Raw genomic sequence first — 17,847 nt, 5'->3', positions numbered from 1 at the left:
TATTGGTACTACACATATTCTTATAGAGTTTTGTGAAATTAGTAAGACCATTCATGAGTAAGATACATATTTTTCATGAGTAAAATACATAAAATGATTTTTTTTTAAAATACATGTGCAACATTCATGCGTAATGTTGAGGTAAATATATTTTTTAATTTATTAGCGTTGAAAATAACTGAACTTTTAAAATATGAGATTTGGTGCAGGGTGCGTTTTAATTTGTATTAAACTAGGTTTGACAAAAATTGTAGATATAGAAATTAAAACCAAGACAAAGACGAAAAAAAAATATATTAGAAAGCCTAAAATATAAGATTTGGTGCAAGGCGCATTGATACCCAAAAAAAAGATACAACGAGCAAATTTTTACGAGTTCTTAACGTATTGGTGGTAGAGGTTGAAACTCACTTATTAATATTATATAACATTTTTTTGTCATTATGTAAAATAGTCTACACACAAACCTGTTAAAATTCTTTCAACTAATTTCACATGTTAAAAAAACTGAAAATTTGTTAATAAGATAAAATATTTTGTCAATGCATTCCAAATTAAATAATTTAGACCATCCTTTACTTACGAATATACTATCTGATTATCTGATTAAAAGAAAAGTTCAAATTTGGCGTTGCTTGGTCAACTGCATTAAGAGCAACTCTAATCGGATGCTATATCACTAAATAGTGTATTTTTGTTCTAATGGAACTGCCAATGTGATGGAATAATATTCGGTGTGACATTATTCATAAAACACTAAAAATAATATTTTATTTCTGTTTGTCATTTAATAATATAACTAAATTGTTGTTATCAACTAAAAATACATATGAAAGTTCAACAAAACATTAGGAACATAAAAGATTACAAAATTAGAACCAAACAAACATACAAACTAATTCCAAGAAGATTTTTGGAAAACTCATATTGAATTTCGAAATTCAGTAACCAAAAACTTCTCGTCTGAATTACAATGTAATTTTTTTTTAAAAATCATTTATTGTAATCTTATATTTAAGTTGTAATTAAAAAATTATAGAAATAATTAGTATTTAGCAAAATTATTATAAAAACAAAATTAATTAAATTTAATAAGATAATAATATAAAATATTCTTGTTGGTGTGAGATTTGGTGTCGTGGGTTGGATATGAGAAAAAATGAGACACTAATTAAAACACTAAATTTAAGTGTTATTTTAAACGCCAAATTTGGGATAGTGATTAGAGTTGTTCATAAATTTATCAGAACAAATATTTATCATATAAACCATATTAAATTATAGAGTATCCATTTATACATTACAGAAAACAGAGTGCATGAAGTGATGATATAATGCTATCTCACCTGCTCATTTCCTCACCTACTCTTCTGACTGCTTGAGCTTGACCATCGAGAAAACAAATAATTTGCTTTTTGTTTTGGGAAAGTCTATCTGAAGTAAGATCCTCTTTCGAACCATAAAATGATAAAAAAAAATCATGTATTATTAAAAAAGAAATGTTGACTACAAAGAAAATTAGACATAGATTGGGCTATTAGTTTACTCAATTGAGTAGGTCACAAGGGAATTTCTACTGTTTGTTAATACTGTGTTAACCCTGCATTTATTATGTTATCATTATTTATTATTGGCCTTTTCTTATGTCAAATAGTTTATTATTGGCCTTTGTTCATTTGCTTTTGCAGTTATTAACATTTAATCCCATACCTCACCTCTTTGAAAATCAGTAAAAGTATGATAATGAATGATAGATAAACCAACAATAAATTTTATGGTAGGCAAATCTTTCTTTGTTTTGGCAGGAGTACTCAATATCAACATTGTAATCCGTTTGGCAAAATGGTAACCTGCCTCGGCTGAGCATTTCAATTGATAGCCATTGTTTTCAATTTTTGACAAATACTCCACACTTTGGCGCACTAATCACTAAGAATGTATTCAACTTAATTATACAGTATACTGTTACTGCTTCTGCTCATAGCATGGTAATATTTTTTTACTTCAACTATCTGTAATTAAGACAGGAAAGGATCTTATTAATTAGATTTAGTTACTGTCATTTGCAGATATGTCTAAAAAGACGTATAGATAGACCTACAATTTCTAGACAGTAATAAATACTACTACTATTAAACAGTAGTAGCAGGTGTAATAGTCTTAGCATATCTCTGATAATGATTTTCAATGTACAATTGTTTATAACTTCATATTTTTTAATTAATAATTGCACACACGATAACTCCGTAGATATGAATAGCTGAAGGAGCGAATTCTTTTGATTTGAGTTTATCCAATTTCTTAAATACGATAATAAAAATGTTGGTAATAGTCAATAAGTTTTTAGTTTAATTTTATTTTTAGGTGTTTACAATTTTGGGTGTGTTTTAGTATTCTTTAGTTTTATGTTTTTCTTCACTTGAACTTTAAATAAATGAGTCAAGTACGGATAACGACTAAACATGTCAAATAGGGCAAAAATTTGAAGTTCCACTTAAATTAAAATTTTGTTTGTTTAGGAGCCAAAGTATTGGACGTAACAGAACAAAATTAACAATAGTGAAATTTACGTTTAGTCATGTCATTTTGGTGGACTTGTCAACAAAATTGGATTAACGGATACTCCAGTAAACACAACTTGTAAATGTATATAGTGTTGTTATTTGATGAGCAACTAGCCAAAATAAAGTTTTTTTTTAAAGAGAAGAAAACATAATTGTATAAGATAATTAAGAAAACTAAAAAAAACAGGCCGCATAAATATCTTCTCTGGTATATGTATATCCTGTAACTTTTCGATTCAATTATTGTTCAATCTTACATCATAAATCTCGTTGCATAAAAAATAATGATATTTTGGAATTTTATGTTATTTTGCTGAGCCTAAAAATTGAAGCAATGAAAAGTTATTAAATCGCACCACAAGAGTAAAAAATGGAAAATGGAAAAGAAAAGAAAGAAAAGAAAATCAAGATAAAAAAAAAGAGAGGTGAAAGGTGTAGAAGATGGTGGCGTGTAGTAACGAAGTCTCTGTCAATTTTTTTGATAAATTAATCATGTACTGTGCTGACACTCCAAGATTTGAAACAGCCTTATCGATATAATATCCATTTTTCTATTGAAAATAAAAATGAAACTCTTCACTTTCCAAATAACTAGTGTATATGTCTAATAATGTATCCCTTACGATATTACTATTGTTTCGATTAGTCATTGTATGCATGTACATTAAATTATTATGTATCCCAATTTCCACACACATAATGATAAAAAGAAAATTCAAGTTTGTAGACAAAATTTTAAAAATAAAAGATACAATCTGAATCCTCTCTTTTATTTTCATCACTGACAGAGAATACCACTGCACTTTTTCTCATGCACGCACGCATACTCAGATAGAAACAAGAGCCCATTCCTCGTTCCTTTAATAATTTAATTAAAAGAAATACGGACACTTCATGATTAATTTTATTTTTTATTCGTTTAATACAAAAATCTCGAGTTTATAAAAAAATATATCGATAAACTCAAAAATATGATGTAATAATCTGCTTTGGCTTTGCTCTCTTTACTACAAGACAAGGCAGAGAAAACCACAGATTCCTATGAAAGAGTAGACGTACCTGTCTTTTTATTATTATAAATTATAATTATCATCTCTACGACTTTTTGGTTTGTAATCTTTTAGAATTATTTACTTTCACTACCAAAAAAAAAGCTTCCCTCTATTTCGCCGTTTTTGGTTTACCAAATCCCAATGTATCAAAGAAAAAAAAAAGAAAAAAACAAAAAAAACAAAAAAAAATATCCATCCACATTATAACCACGTCCCTTACTCAAGAACCATCCATTATATTAACATATTTATCCTTTTCCTCAAAACATTTGAGTCTCCTTAGGGTTTTTTCTCTCTCAGACAAAAGCTTTAGATCTTTTCTCTTAATGAACATTCCATATTACCACTATGACCACGGCGGAGACAGCCAATATCTTCCACCGGGTTTCAGGTTTCATCCTACGGACGAAGAGCTCATCACTCATTACCTCCTCCGCAAGGTCCTCGACGGTTGCTTCTCAAGCCGTGCCATCGCAGAGGTTGATCTCAACAAGTGTGAGCCTTGGCAACTTCCCGGTAAGAGAAAACACAAATTAATACTTACTTACTTGTAGTTCTTTTTGTAATTAAGGTTCTTGAAATCTTTACTCTCAATGTTACTTAGGGAGAGCTAAGATGGGAGAGAAAGAATGGTACTTCTTTAGCCTCCGTGACCGGAAATATCCAACGGGGCTGAGAACAAACAGAGCAACTGAGGCTGGTTACTGGAAAGCTACAGGAAAAGACAGAGAGATCTTTAGTTCCAAGACTTGTGCACTTGTTGGGATGAAGAAGACTCTTGTCTTTTACAAAGGAAGAGCTCCTAAAGGAGAGAAGAGTAATTGGGTTATGCATGAATATCGTCTTGAAGGCAAATTCTCTTACCATTTCATCTCAAGAAGCTCCAAGGTACTTCGATTAAACCTTTTACTTATTAATTTTTCTTGATAAAGTAAACCCTTGAATTTCTTTGATTAATAAATTATAATCTTTAATTTAGAAGAAAAAATTCAAGAGTGTGACATAGTCGGTGACGTTGATTTTTTTCTGTTTTGCTTTTTGCATTTAATATTGATGGCTGAAAAGGCATGGTTATTTACTGTGGTTATCTGAGAACATCATGGAACATAAAATAGAAAAGATCTGCTGTTTTTATGTATTGGGATTTCAATCATAATGGTGTTTTCCTAAAGCAAGAAAATATTAAATAGTTCTGATAAAATAAATATTAATACATCCTAATTTTGGAAAGCTCAATGCAAATATTCAGGATTTTTCTGACCTAGATATATTAAATGAAATTTCATATAATTAAATTTACTTAATTAGTTTTCCATATCCATTGAAGTGTCCAATGTACATTCCCCTCTCTCCAAGCTTTTACTCCATGGATTTTTTTTTACTCTTCACTCTTTATCTCCAAGATCTAATATTGACTTTCTCATCAACATATATTATATAAAATATTGGTTTGACTTTTCCAAATTCTAATTTATTCCTTTAGGATGAATGGGTGATCTCTAGGGTTTTCCAGAAAACCAGTTTAGCCAGTACCGGAGCCGCCGGAGGAGCTAGTGTTAGCGTAAGCAGCGGCACTGGTGCATCTAAAAAGACGAAAGTACCCTCAACAATCTCAAGAAACAACCAAGAACAACCAAGCTCTCCTTCCTCCGTCTCACTCCCACCTCTCCTGGATCCCACCACCACCCTCGGCTACACCGACAGCAGTTGCTCCTACGACAGCCGTAGCACCAACACAACCGTCACAGCCAGCGCAATAACTGAGCACGTGTCCTGTTTCTCCACTGTCCCTACTACTACTACGGCCTTAGGCTTAGACGTTAACTCATTCAATCATCTTCCACCGCCGCCAGGGTTTGACTTTGACCCTCTTCCTCGCTTCATCTCCAGAAACGTCTCGAGTCTATCTAACTTCAGATCATTCCAAGAAAACTTCAATCAGTTTCCTTACTTTGGATCGTCTTCTACATCGACAATGACCTCCTCCGTTAATCTGCCTTCTTTCCAAGGCGGTGGTGGCGTCTCCGGGATCAATTACTGGCTACCGGCGACTGCGGAAGAAAATGAGTCAAAGGCCGGTGTGCTTCATGCTGGACTTGACTGTATTTGGAACTACTGATCACAAAAGAGGTGATTAATAATTGTGTTCCCGTTAGGGTTTTATTTATCTATTTCTAGGATGATTATGGTATTATGAAACCTGTATCGAGGAGCTTAATATTTCACTTTCCACTTAGCTTGATGTTCCGTTTAATTCTCTAGTTTTACGTGTAACAGGTCGTATTAATTAGGAGTATGCAAGGAAAATGTTTTCTGAACTATGTAACGTGCATATGTATAAGCTATATATATGCTCGTTTTTGTAATGTTTGACATTATTTTAATTTCATGGCTTTTACATGTTTGATATTTCTAACATGATATTTGACAGTGGATACGTTGTGTCCGTGGTTAGCACTTCAATCATATATTACCCGACAATATGAATTTAATCGGTCCTTCTAGATACGTTAGTTTTCCTCTTGTTAATAGAATTTGATATGGCGGCTATATATATGTTTCCGGAATTCAACGGCCATTCCAAATTTCCGGTTAGATGATTTCCGTAATTACCTAACGTATCTGGCTAATAATTTCTTCATCAATTGAAGATGCTCAAATTAATTACATGAAAGTTTCTAGTTTTAAAACTAAGTACGTATAATTCATTGGAAAAATCAGTCTATTAATCAAATCTCAAAATAAGTTTCAGTAATTAGCTGTATCTTCTTGCTACAATCGTATACATCTGACGAGTAAACACAACAATTTGCGTTTGGCTTAACTGATTAAGATAACATGCATGTTCTTTGGTAGTTACTGGCAATTATTTACATACTAATTTAACCATCAAAGAAAATAAGTAGTTTTGAAATTAAGGATTTTGAACGGGGATGATGAATATGATGCGCATGCTGACGAACGGACCACTCCCAAGTTCAGATCTTGTACAACAGTCCACCTCACTTTCAGAAGGATGGCTTTCAGATGTCTATTTTTAGAAAGAGACATAATTAATAATACCTCTGTTTATTACCATTATATATGCGTTTTCATTTCACGTGTGTATACTATATAGATGTATATGATATATGTAATGTATGTGTGTAACACAACCATCATCATCATCATTACCATCATCAATTATTGCTCTTGTTGCATCACCAACCTATACTACCTAGTCATAAGACAAATTCACAGACTCGCATATACGTCTCACTAAATGGCAAATTTTCATGATGTTTTAGCTAAAGGAATATATGTACACATATGTATGCTTATTATTTTGGGATTTCATGTGGTTACATTTGCAAACAAAAAAACTAATTAAGCCAATTTTGGTTGAAAAACACTGATCAACATAAATGTATGAAAAAAAATAATCAGCTATTTACACAAAAAGAACAGCTAAGTGATATGAACTAACTAATTTTATCTACATGTACTATGTATCTAAAAAAGCAGAAAATTCAGCCTGACTTAAAAAAAAAAACTAATTTAAACCAAAAATATTACTACTTTGATTCTCAGCTTCAATAACTACAACATTTAAATTTTACTTAGCTTTTCTAAAAAAATGTCTGATTGTTTGACCCAAAAAAAAGTCTGATTTTGTACGTCATTACGCCCACACCGATTACCCCCCAACAATTGAGTTATCATGTGAGAAAAGAAAAGAAAATTTATGCCAACTAAATCTAAACCAAAACTTCGCAAATAAATCAATTACATTTAAATGATGTGCCAAAGAAAATTTTCAATATCTAAGTCAATGACTTGGCGGAAACCACTAGATACTTAACTATCACCATTTAGAGCCTCGGTGTTGTGAAATAAACACACATACACACTTTCAAATGAATATATCAAATTAAACATTAGTACATTAGAGTGTCCTACTATTTGCACTGATTAAAGACGAATTTGCAATCGCATAGGTGCAATGTTATATATGGTATCTGCAAAATTGCAGAAATACTGCTTTAGCTACATAAAGAGGTAAAAATAAGGGTTGTTTTCTTTGTCGGACTAAAACTAATTTCAAGTATTTGTAATCTTCCCAGCAAGAATATTCTCTAAATTTCTATTTATATCAAGCAATTATTACAAGAACCCTAAGTATTCAAATACAAGTATATGGCAATATGCATGTTTCGCAGCAAATGACAAAATCTGAGAGTGAAAAAATATTAAAAAACATTATCAAACTCCGACGATGATGATGGTCGTGGTCCCAAAAATGTTGAACGCTCTAGATTATGCCAAGTGGCGCGATACACAACCGTTGATGAACTTGGCCGGCGAAGTAACGGCACGTGATACGAGCATGCATGCAATGTGGTTATACGTACTAATGAGTGGAGAGAGTAGGCTTGGTGCATGGAAATGGCAATCCACGCGTCGTACGGGATCGGAACTTGGTCTTGGACAATATATCATTCATGTATTTAAAGTGTCAGGGTAAAACATATGAAAAAACCAAGAAAATTTTAATTTGGAAAAGAGAAAGTAAATTGAAATTGGAAGGAAAATGGATAAAGCTAGGGCTTGAACGTTTTCAGGAAGAAATACAGCTGTGCGTGAGCATAGGGAGGGATATGGGTCGTGATGAATGGTTTGAAGTTGAACTCTGAATCTTATAATGTATGTACTTGTTTTTTTATATTGTACTTGAATGATTTGTTAAATAAAGTTTTTTTTCCTAATTATATTGTTTTATATATGTGATATTATGAATGTATAAAGTAAACAAGAACATTATGCGATAATATTCCATAATTAATAATATAGATTTATAGAAGATTTGATTAAAATTTAAAATTATGATTCTCTTATCATCTTTGATTGATTTTTTTTTATAATTTTTTAAAATCATAATATAATATATAAAGTTTAAAAAAAAATTCAAATTTTTTCTGCATATATATTGTGATTCAAATTTTTTAAAACGGATATATTTGAACATATAAAAAATTAAAATAACGCGGAACGTGTTATATTGCAGGACGAGATTATATGACATGACGGGTTTTAAATCATCATTAATAAAAAATTAAAATATCATTAATCCGCCGTTTTAATACGGATTAAATATTTATTTTGTTATTTTTAACACCACTAATATTATATATATCGAATCTGCATGGTTTAGTTAATTTTGTATAAAACAAAAATTATTCTGTTGTATACCTTTAATTAATGATAATTGTAAACTATAAAATATAAATATTTTCAAAATAATATAATTTATAACGTTTCTATATAATACATAATTATAAAATTTTAAAAATCATAAATTTTAGAAAAACAAATCATGCCGCCGTCATATCCCTAGTAAGGTTACACAACCCAACATGATTAAAATTTTAAAATTTAAAACAAGAAGGTGTTAAGTAGGAGATGATTCCTTCCTTATCAATAATTTATAGAAATATATCATTCTTATCAATTGTTTGTAAATATAAAATATTAGCTTCACTTCATTTCATTCTTTGAGACGAAGGAAGTAATAAAACTTTTTTCCAAATTTTGCAGATTTATCAAATGCAAATTTAAGCAAATTGTCGATTGCCGTTTATTTTATAGGGATAATGGAACATCATCTGATAATAATATTTTAAGAAAAAATCATCCGATAATAATATACAAGAAAAAAAACTCTTTCGTTGCTTTTGTTTAGATTTTCTCGGCGATAAAAGTTTTGAAATGGGCCCAATTAAGGCCCAACATGTCACTTATATGGCCTCTTATTAGGTCGGAAAGAAACAGAGAGAGGGAGAATGGGAAGGATAGATATTTCCAAGTTCTCATTTTTCTTCAATAAGATTGTGTCACATTCATACGATATCAAAAATGGAAAACAATTTGCTAAGAAAATTGACACAAAACTCCTGATTTCCAACCATAGGATAGGAGAGAATTATTCAATAATGGCATAAACCCAGAAATTCAAATTAAATTGGATAATCGAACCTATGTTCATAAAACATCAATGCAACTTTAGCTCTTGAACAAAAAGATTTGTACATGACACCACCCCTTCGTTTGAATTTGAACCTCCAACACTGGAGCACTTAATATGTCTCTTCTTACTTTGTTCTCTGAGAGGCATTTTCTCGAAAAGTTGGTATGCAACTTGATTGTGAGTGACATTTTTTTATTTCTGAAGCAACACATCCATTGCTTTGGTATATGAAGCTTGTAATATCGTTTCTTAATGATCAAACAAGTCATCACAGCCCATAACAACTGATTGAGAATCCTCACAAACAACCGGTGATGCAGTGTAGAATCGAAGGCTAGGTTCTAAGTTAGAAACAGGTACTTGAAATTTTGGAATCGATTCTTCCTCCAAGATCGTTTTCGGTATCAAATCTTTGTGATTATCCAACTTTGGGTTCTCCTCTCGAGCTGCATGTACCAAATTCACCGTACGATGCTCAGTTGATTTCACCAAACTCACTCACCATTAGAAACAGGTGGTGAGTTAAAGTTTCTGGCTCTTCGCAAAACACACATAACCTTCTTCGAACAAGATTCAACGGACCATTCAAAATCAAGACAACACTTAACCAAAAGTGGAATCTAAACGGAACTGTCGCAAAATCAAGAGCTTAATGACCAGACAAAACGGAAAAGATTAAAAATCACAAATAGTTTGTGTATTTTATACAATTTGATTAGAAGTTTCATTTAATTTACAAAATCAAGAGCTTAATGACCAGACTTAAACTGTATGTCTCTTCTTCATCTTGTTCACTCCTCCTTAGCCTTCGACTCAACCACTATGCTAATCAATTCTTCAGGACAAAGCGTTGGAAATGAAGACCCGTGAGAGTGAATCACCGTTGTATTCGAAAGTGTTGCTTCTTCTCCTCGGTCTTGCATGTTGGAGTGGATGCCAAGCACTCCAACAGCCAAACCGAATGCACATTGTTACAGCAATGTAATGCTCAGACCTAGCAAGGCCGTAAGTCAACCACATGAGAGCAGATAAAGTAACCAAAGCTGGCATTCTTAAATTACCCTTCTGTTGAGCTTCTCTCTGTAAAATAAATTTATTATCAGATAAGAAATTTAGAATAGGTAAGAATAATTGTTCCTAAACAGTTACACAAATTTGTGAGAAAGAGAGACTCACCATAACATTTATAGTTTTTAGATAGCAGTAGAGAGAGAAAAGCATAGAGGCAATTCCAAGAATTTGAATGCATCTGCTGCCGTGACACAAACACCGCGCCAATAACAATATTACCACAAACACCGATATCTTATGAAACATGTATTTCAGCGTTGTTGCATTCTGAGAACATATTACGAATGTAAGACTAATAAAGTAATAGAACATATTATGAAATGTCAGAGTAATAAAGCAATATAGGAGCACTGACCCAGTGCCGGTCCGATCAATTTGGGTGTCCTAAGCAAAATTAAAGCCTATAAATTTTATTTTTTTTAAATTAGAATTTTACCCTTAAAAAAATGTTGTAGTTGTCTCTAAAAACTCACAATATTTTTAAAAGGCCTTACAAAAATTATTGTATATAAGAAAACTTAACAAATTTTTAGGTAAAAAGGCCCTCAAAATTTTGAGACCCTAATCGGTGGCTTCACTGGCTTGCCCTCTCCGCCGGGCCTGCACTGACCTGCGCCTTGTTAGGAGCAAGATAGAGGGACAAACAGACAAAGATTGTCTGAATTGAAAAGGAGAAAACGTTGCCAAACAGAACAATCGGTTGATTAGTGTAAAAGGCATAAGCCGCCCATAGACCAGAGCTGAAAATGGCATCAACATAATGGCCCGTCTCAGAACCCTCGCATGATCTCAAAGAAAAGAACATTCGCCTAAACCAAAAGAAAAAGCAGTAAGAAGATAATACTCCAAATAAGAAGATAATGTAAAGAGGAAAGTAGTTTGAACTTACAAAGGTACAAGGCTAGCAAAGACGGATATGAGCGTCCCTAGAGATTATATCCATCATTAGTTTAGAAATTTCCAATCACATTTTGAAAAGCTACAAAAGAATCAACACATACCTAGGATCCCAGCCACAGTCGCCAACAAGCCCACTGAAAATTCCATCTCTCTTCACAGCTCTAATCTATTCAGAGTAAACCTCTTGGATCAAATACAGGTAATGTAAAAAAACAAGATAGTTTTCTTGTATTCAAAGCTTCAGATTTATATATAGGGTCATTTTTTTAGTTTAGTGGAATACATAATTTTACAGGAATACGTATTTTTAGTGGAACACGTATTAAGACAACATTTTTGCTCTACTTTTTAGCTGTTTTACTATGAACAAAGACTTTCTACAACTTATCTACGTAGACAAATACTCGCTAACTTATCTTTCACGTTTATTACCTTGTGGAAGTTATCCCAACCATTGAACTCTATACTTCTCTTCATCTTGGTGGTGGATTGCCTATGTGAATCCACATCAATCCTAAATAAGCCCATAAAAACAGAGAAAATAAAAATACTTTATACTTGTTTTACTACTACACGACTTTATATTACTTCTATAGGTAGATAACTATCATCTTACTTATACTTTTCACGTTTATTACCTTCTGATCGGATCCACTTTGGATTAGGGGACGAGGCGGTGGAAGCTGATTCGCACGTTGAGCTTGCGTGAGCTTGTAAACTCGCCGATGATGAGTGCATCGTGTGGAATCAAACAAGTTATTTTTTTTGGGCGAAAGAAATTGAAGAATGGGAAAAGGAAGAAGCTCTAACCCTAATTTTTTTATCCCAATTCGATTTTGTGCGATTCATATATATTGGGCTAAGTCAAATAAGCCCAAGTCCAGTTTATTGTTAAATTTTTTCCATATATCATATACGTATTGGGCCCAAATCAAACATTATTCCCAAGTCCTGTATATCTACATATATACATACTACTAGTATTCTTAAAATTAAATTGATGAACACATTTGTTTTTGGTGCAAGTAGATTGTTATTTAAAATGAAGGTGGACAGTGGGAACACGTTTAATTTTTGGGGTTTTTGTTTTCGTAAAATTTGTTTACCACGTGTCCACATATGATTACACGAGTGACATGTTTTAATAAAGGGATCTTCACAGTTCTTAAGTTGATAGCTACGTGGATTGGGCTGGCGTTATTGCTTTTATTCTTGTTTATTTTTTCTTTTCTTTGCTTGTATTCTTTCCACCTTAAATTTAGAAAATGAAAGAAAAAGAAATAAGTAAGATAATTGTTTCTCAATTGGCTGGAAGATATCTAACTTTTGACAATATCCTTTTTTCACATATTTTTAGTGTTTAAAGCTTTTATTTTACTCGGGCATAATGTCACAAAAGGAAAACCACATAAAATATATGAAAAATGCAAAACCACATAAAATATATGGGCTTCCAATGAATCTGAAGTGAAATATAATAACAAACCAATTACAAGTCCAATTACAATTACAAAACCAAACCTATTACATGCATAACTATGGATTTAAGCCCAAACCCATTAACAATTAGGGTTTTCATGGCGGCGAGGCTGCGACGGAGACGACAATGGCAACGACGACCGTTCGATCTCGTCGTCTGATGAGGCGTCAAAACTGGAAAATTTCAGTTCTAAATTTCATGCTTCTAAATTGTTATAGCCAGAATAAAAAAGGTCTCTCTGTTCTCTATAAGGATTACAAAGTTATTTTATTGTAGATTTTTATCTGGGTATCATACTATATGAAGAATCTTGAGTAACAAGAAAATGAGCTGTTAGTTAACAAAGTTCAATAACATTACTTGTAAAACATAGTCATTAACCGAGACGTTAAGATATTTTGTATAGATCTTTAGTTGTAGTATATAAGCAATTGTACAGCCTAACATTCAGATTAATGAGAAAGTATTTCTTTCGAGTAAACTCTAATATGGTATCAGAGCCATGTTTGCTGAAGGTATTAATACTTGTCAGAGGAAATATGCACTTGACTTGCTTGATTCAGCTGGTTTACTTGGTTGCAAACCCTCTTCTATACCCATGGAACCTAATCAGAAACTTTCTGAAGCTGATGGTGAATTGTTAGACAATCCAGAAGGATACATAAGTCTTATTGAGAAACTGATCTACTTGACGATTACGAGACCAAACATTTGCTTTGCTGTTCATAAATTAGCACAATACACCAATGCTCCTCGTGAAGATCACTACAAAGCAGTTGTCAAACTACAACATTACATCAAAAGTACCGTTGGTCAAGGTCTATACAGTTCTGATCCTGATATGGAATTACAAGTCTTTGCTGATGCAGATCTTAGTGGATGCCCTGGTTCAAGAAGGTTTGTTCTGGATATTGTGTGTTTCTTGGTAAAAGCCTCATCTCATGGAAATCAAGTAAACAAGGCATTGTATCTCGCTCTTCTGCAGAGTCTGACTGAGTACAGAGCTATGGCTTTAGCTGTTTGTGAGATTGTTTGGGTAAGAAGCTTGCTGGAGGATCTACACATTACTCCAAAGACACCTACAATTCTATATTGTGATAATCAGGCAGCCATTCATATTGGAAACAATCCGGTTTTCCATAAAAGAACAAAGCATATTGAAAGAGATATGCATACAGTAAGAGACAGAGTTACAAAAGGTACTATCAAGCTTCTTCATGTGAGATCTGAATGCCAGTTTGCAGATATACTAACTAAAGCGCTGTATCTTGGTCAATTCAGAGCTAATTGAGTAAGCTGGACAAATCAAACATTTTCGTGCCAGCTTAAGGGGGGCTATCACACTATATGAAGAACCTTGAGTAACAAGAAAACGAGTTGTTAGTTAACAGAGTTCAATAACACTGTTAGTTGTAAAACAGAGTCATTAACAGAGACGTTAAGATATTTTGTATAGATCTTTAGCTGTAGTATATAAGCAATTGTACAGCCTAACATTCAGATTAATGAGAAAGTATTTCTTTCGAGTAAACTTTAATACTGGAAATAGCCTAATCGATACATTTCGTTTGCATAGTTGTTAATTTGTTGATATGTATTGGACAGAGTGTAGAACTTTTGGAGATATGTAGTGCATTCTAGGGTTCTATTGTCATCTCTGAGATTCAGCTTCATATGAAATTTGTTTTGACCAATTTGGAGGAAGAGGAATCACACAGTACGATGTTCGTTTTAGGAATTAGGGTTTCTGGTTGTGTTGCCATTTTAAGCTACTGTTGAGATTTGGTTCTAGATCACTGGTACATGCTTGAGTTTCATAGCTCCCTATTCGTTAATGCTGCATTTGCTTTAGAATTAGCTTCGTTTTTTTTCTTTTTCTTTTTTCGTGAATCTAGAGATGACAAATTGCGAACATGAGAAAAACTTCAAACATTTGGTAATGTGAGTAATGGTTGAGTTAAGGCACAATGGTCATTATTATGAATATCGATATGGCTTCATGGACTAAAATATATATTTTATTATTTTATTGATATTTTAATAATTATTATTTTATTGATATATTTGCCTAATTTCTTAGTTTTTTAATTTGTTTTAAAAATTTATGAAAATTTATAATTTTTGTGTTATAATCCATATTTTTCATAAAGTTTTAAAACAAATTAAAAAACTAAGAAATTAGGCAAATATCATTTATGGGCAATTTACACAAATAGCACTAAAAAGGTTTATTATTCCAAAAATGGCACTTTCTTTTGAAACTTCCAAAAATAGCACACAAAGTTTTTAATCCTCTAAAAATTAATTAAAATAGAATTTCATTTCTTCCAAACCCGACGGCTTTGCTTCCAACAAACCCGACGACTTCCAAAAACTTGTCGCTTTCGACGACTCCGTCGCTCACCGGATCTGATTTCTTTACCGGAGATTCGAAGACTTTGCCGGAGATCCGCAGTATTCGTCAGATTCATTAGGCGTTATCTCCTCCGACGCCGATTGTGCATGAAAATTGGATTCATTAGGCGTTTGTTGATCACTTCCCTTTTAGCAGGTTCCACAAAGCTTCTTCTCTCTTTGGGGATTTAATGTTCATTGTTGTATCAGTTACTAGAAGTTCGATTCTAGGTTTTATTGCTCCATTAATTCACCAGTTTTGTGTTGTCTTATGAAGACTAGAGACTTTGATTTTTGGCTTGGATTGTTCTGTAGCTTAGTTGTTGGAGACCATTGCATAGTAATTGAACATTTAAGAAATGTAGAGTTTAACTTTATGGTTTTTATAGCTCAATCAATTAGGTTGGATTGACTATTCTATTTGGGTTATTGCATTGAACATGGAAGAAATGCTGCATATGTTGTCTCAGAAGATGTTTCATGTGCAACAACTAAGCTACAGAACTAGATTTTAAGAGCTTGTTTAAGTGAATTTTGATCTATTGGATCCTTTGTTGTGGTATATACGCTCAGAGATGCTGTGGATCATTTAAGAATCTTTGTTTCAGATTCTTATCAATAGCCTAGATTGTGTCTGAAGAATAACAATGATTATGTCCTTGCATGGTTTTTACAGAAAGTCTTTACTGATTTCTGTTATAGTTTAATACACTTGTATTAAAATATCCTGAACTTTTGTTGATTGATGAAAATAAGAAATGATTGAGTACTAAATTTTGCCTTGACATTAATAATGTTTGTTACCTATGTCATGTTCTTGATTCCAAGAATAGTAAATGTCCTTCGACATTAGATCCTTTCTGTTTACCACATTAGTAGCTTCACTTGATGCTTTCGATTCGATCTTTCTTATCATGTAGTCATGTCAATGGATACATCATTGTCATTTGCATTACGATTTGCGACATGGGGCTTTGCTACACGTGAATGGATCTAGAATCCTTTGCTACACGTGTTTTGATCTAGAATCCTTGTATTGTTGTGAAAAGATTGATACGCATTTACTGAAATTTTTCTTCATCCGTTTGTGACTGTTTGCTTTAGTGTTTTGTATTTGGGAAAGTCTTCCTGAAAATATTGACTAATTTCCTTAATTTTTTTTTTTTTTGGGAAGGAAAATGGGTTATTCATTCCCTATCGAAGTTGAACTGCCCAAGCTCCTATACAAAATAGGACACGAGCCGAACCAAACTGATGTCAAGATAAACCAACATGCTAACTACGAATATGTCAAGCATGTCAAAAACATTCTCTCTGCTACAAAATACAAGAGGATCCAAGACTCATATCTGGGACCAGTTTTGAAGACAATAACAAGAAAGTTGACTCTGTCTTAATTGCTACATTGTGTATTCAGCAGGAGCTTGACTACACTGAAGGAAAAGGAGCTTTGTTTTCATTTCGGTCAAGAAGAACGTGGCATCATACATGATGAAGACAAAGTATGATATTCATGGATTTCCTCTAGCACTACACATTTGGATTCTTGAGTCTATTCCAATGCTACAAACAGCCTACAGCTGCATCAGTTTAATAGAGAGGCCGACTGCATTCTTGTGTGAGAAATACACGAGCTTACCATCACCACAACTTTCTCAAATACAGAATATTGAAGCATCTAATCATGTAAATTCAGTCTCTTCTTTTTATGGTTTAAACTAGTTTTGGGAAAGATTTATAGTAACTCGGGATGGCCTTCCTAATTTAGGAAGGATTAATAGTAATTCGGGATGACCTTCCTGATTTGGGAAGGATTTATAGTAATTCGGGATGGCCTTCCTAAAATATGTAATTGAATGTATTAAGTCTGCTGAATGCGTTTGTTTTTGTGCAGCTGAATGTATTTTGCATCTTACCTTCAATACCTGATGATCCTGAAGATAAAGTTTCATTGGAAGACGAAGATGATCCAGAATTAAGTCTGCTGGTCGAGCTTCTAGGTAAAGGTTACAAAATGAAATCTGACGATTGGATAAAAAGAACACTTGATGTAGGAGCCGTGATAGAAGAAGTTGCAATGATTCAATGCCACTCGATGAGGATTGAAGATTTCTCCAAACTATGTGATCAAGATTCATAAGACATCAGAAACAAGTTGGCTATCGATATCTTCAACGAGTGTGTTAACATTTCTTCGGACTATGTTTCTTTAATTATATGTATGCTGCTTGTGAAACCGTTTTAGACTGTTTTGGTACTTGTATGATGGTTCTAAGCTAGAAAAGTATCATATGTTTCTATTAGACAATGTAATGGCTTTTTGAGATCATCTGTGAAAAATTCAAGAAGGATTGTCGAATAATTCAGGAAAAAACCTATCAA

At 32.8% G+C, this 17,847-nt stretch overlaps 3 protein-coding genes across 3 annotated transcripts; 2 read left to right on the top strand and 1 right to left on the bottom strand.

The window, feature by feature from the left end:
* The first annotated feature begins 2,554 nt into the window (after nt 1–2,554).
* Nucleotides 2,555–6,016, top strand: LOC9300371 (protein CUP-SHAPED COTYLEDON 2). Its single transcript, XM_002865963.2, has 3 exons — nt 2,555–4,132; nt 4,221–4,504; nt 5,100–6,016. The coding sequence occupies exons 1-3, from the start codon at nt 3,943–3,945 to the stop codon at nt 5,733–5,735; spliced, it is 1,110 nt and encodes a 369-aa protein (XP_002866009.1). The 5' UTR covers nt 2,555–3,942; the 3' UTR covers nt 5,736–6,016.
* A 5,174-nt stretch (nt 6,017–11,190) lies between these two features.
* LOC9302083 (bidirectional sugar transporter SWEET13) lies at nt 11,191–11,885 on the bottom strand. Its single transcript, XM_021023006.1, has 3 exons — nt 11,693–11,885; nt 11,581–11,617; nt 11,191–11,500 (listed from the first exon to the last, which is right to left on the bottom strand). The coding sequence occupies exons 1-3, from the start codon at nt 11,736–11,738 to the stop codon at nt 11,266–11,268; spliced, it is 318 nt and encodes a 105-aa protein (XP_020878665.1). The 5' UTR covers nt 11,739–11,885; the 3' UTR covers nt 11,191–11,265.
* Nucleotides 11,886–15,575: 3,690 nt separating this feature from the next.
* Nucleotides 15,576–17,839, top strand: LOC9300370. Its single transcript, XM_021025217.1, has 3 exons — nt 15,576–15,622; nt 16,939–17,151; nt 17,360–17,839. Exons 2-3 carry the CDS (start codon nt 16,954–16,956, stop codon nt 17,603–17,605), a joined length of 444 nt encoding a protein of 147 aa, XP_020880876.1. The 5' UTR covers nt 15,576–15,622; nt 16,939–16,953; the 3' UTR covers nt 17,606–17,839.
* The last annotated feature ends 8 nt before the right edge of the window (nt 17,840–17,847 follow it).

This window comes from Arabidopsis lyrata, assembly GCF_000004255.2.
Source record: "Arabidopsis lyrata subsp. lyrata unplaced genomic scaffold ARALYscaffold_8, whole genome shotgun sequence".
Taxonomy (NCBI): Eukaryota; Viridiplantae; Streptophyta; class Magnoliopsida; order Brassicales; family Brassicaceae; genus Arabidopsis; species Arabidopsis lyrata.
Note: the sequence above shows the minus strand (reverse complement) of the source record. Positions and strands in the feature narration are given on the sequence as shown.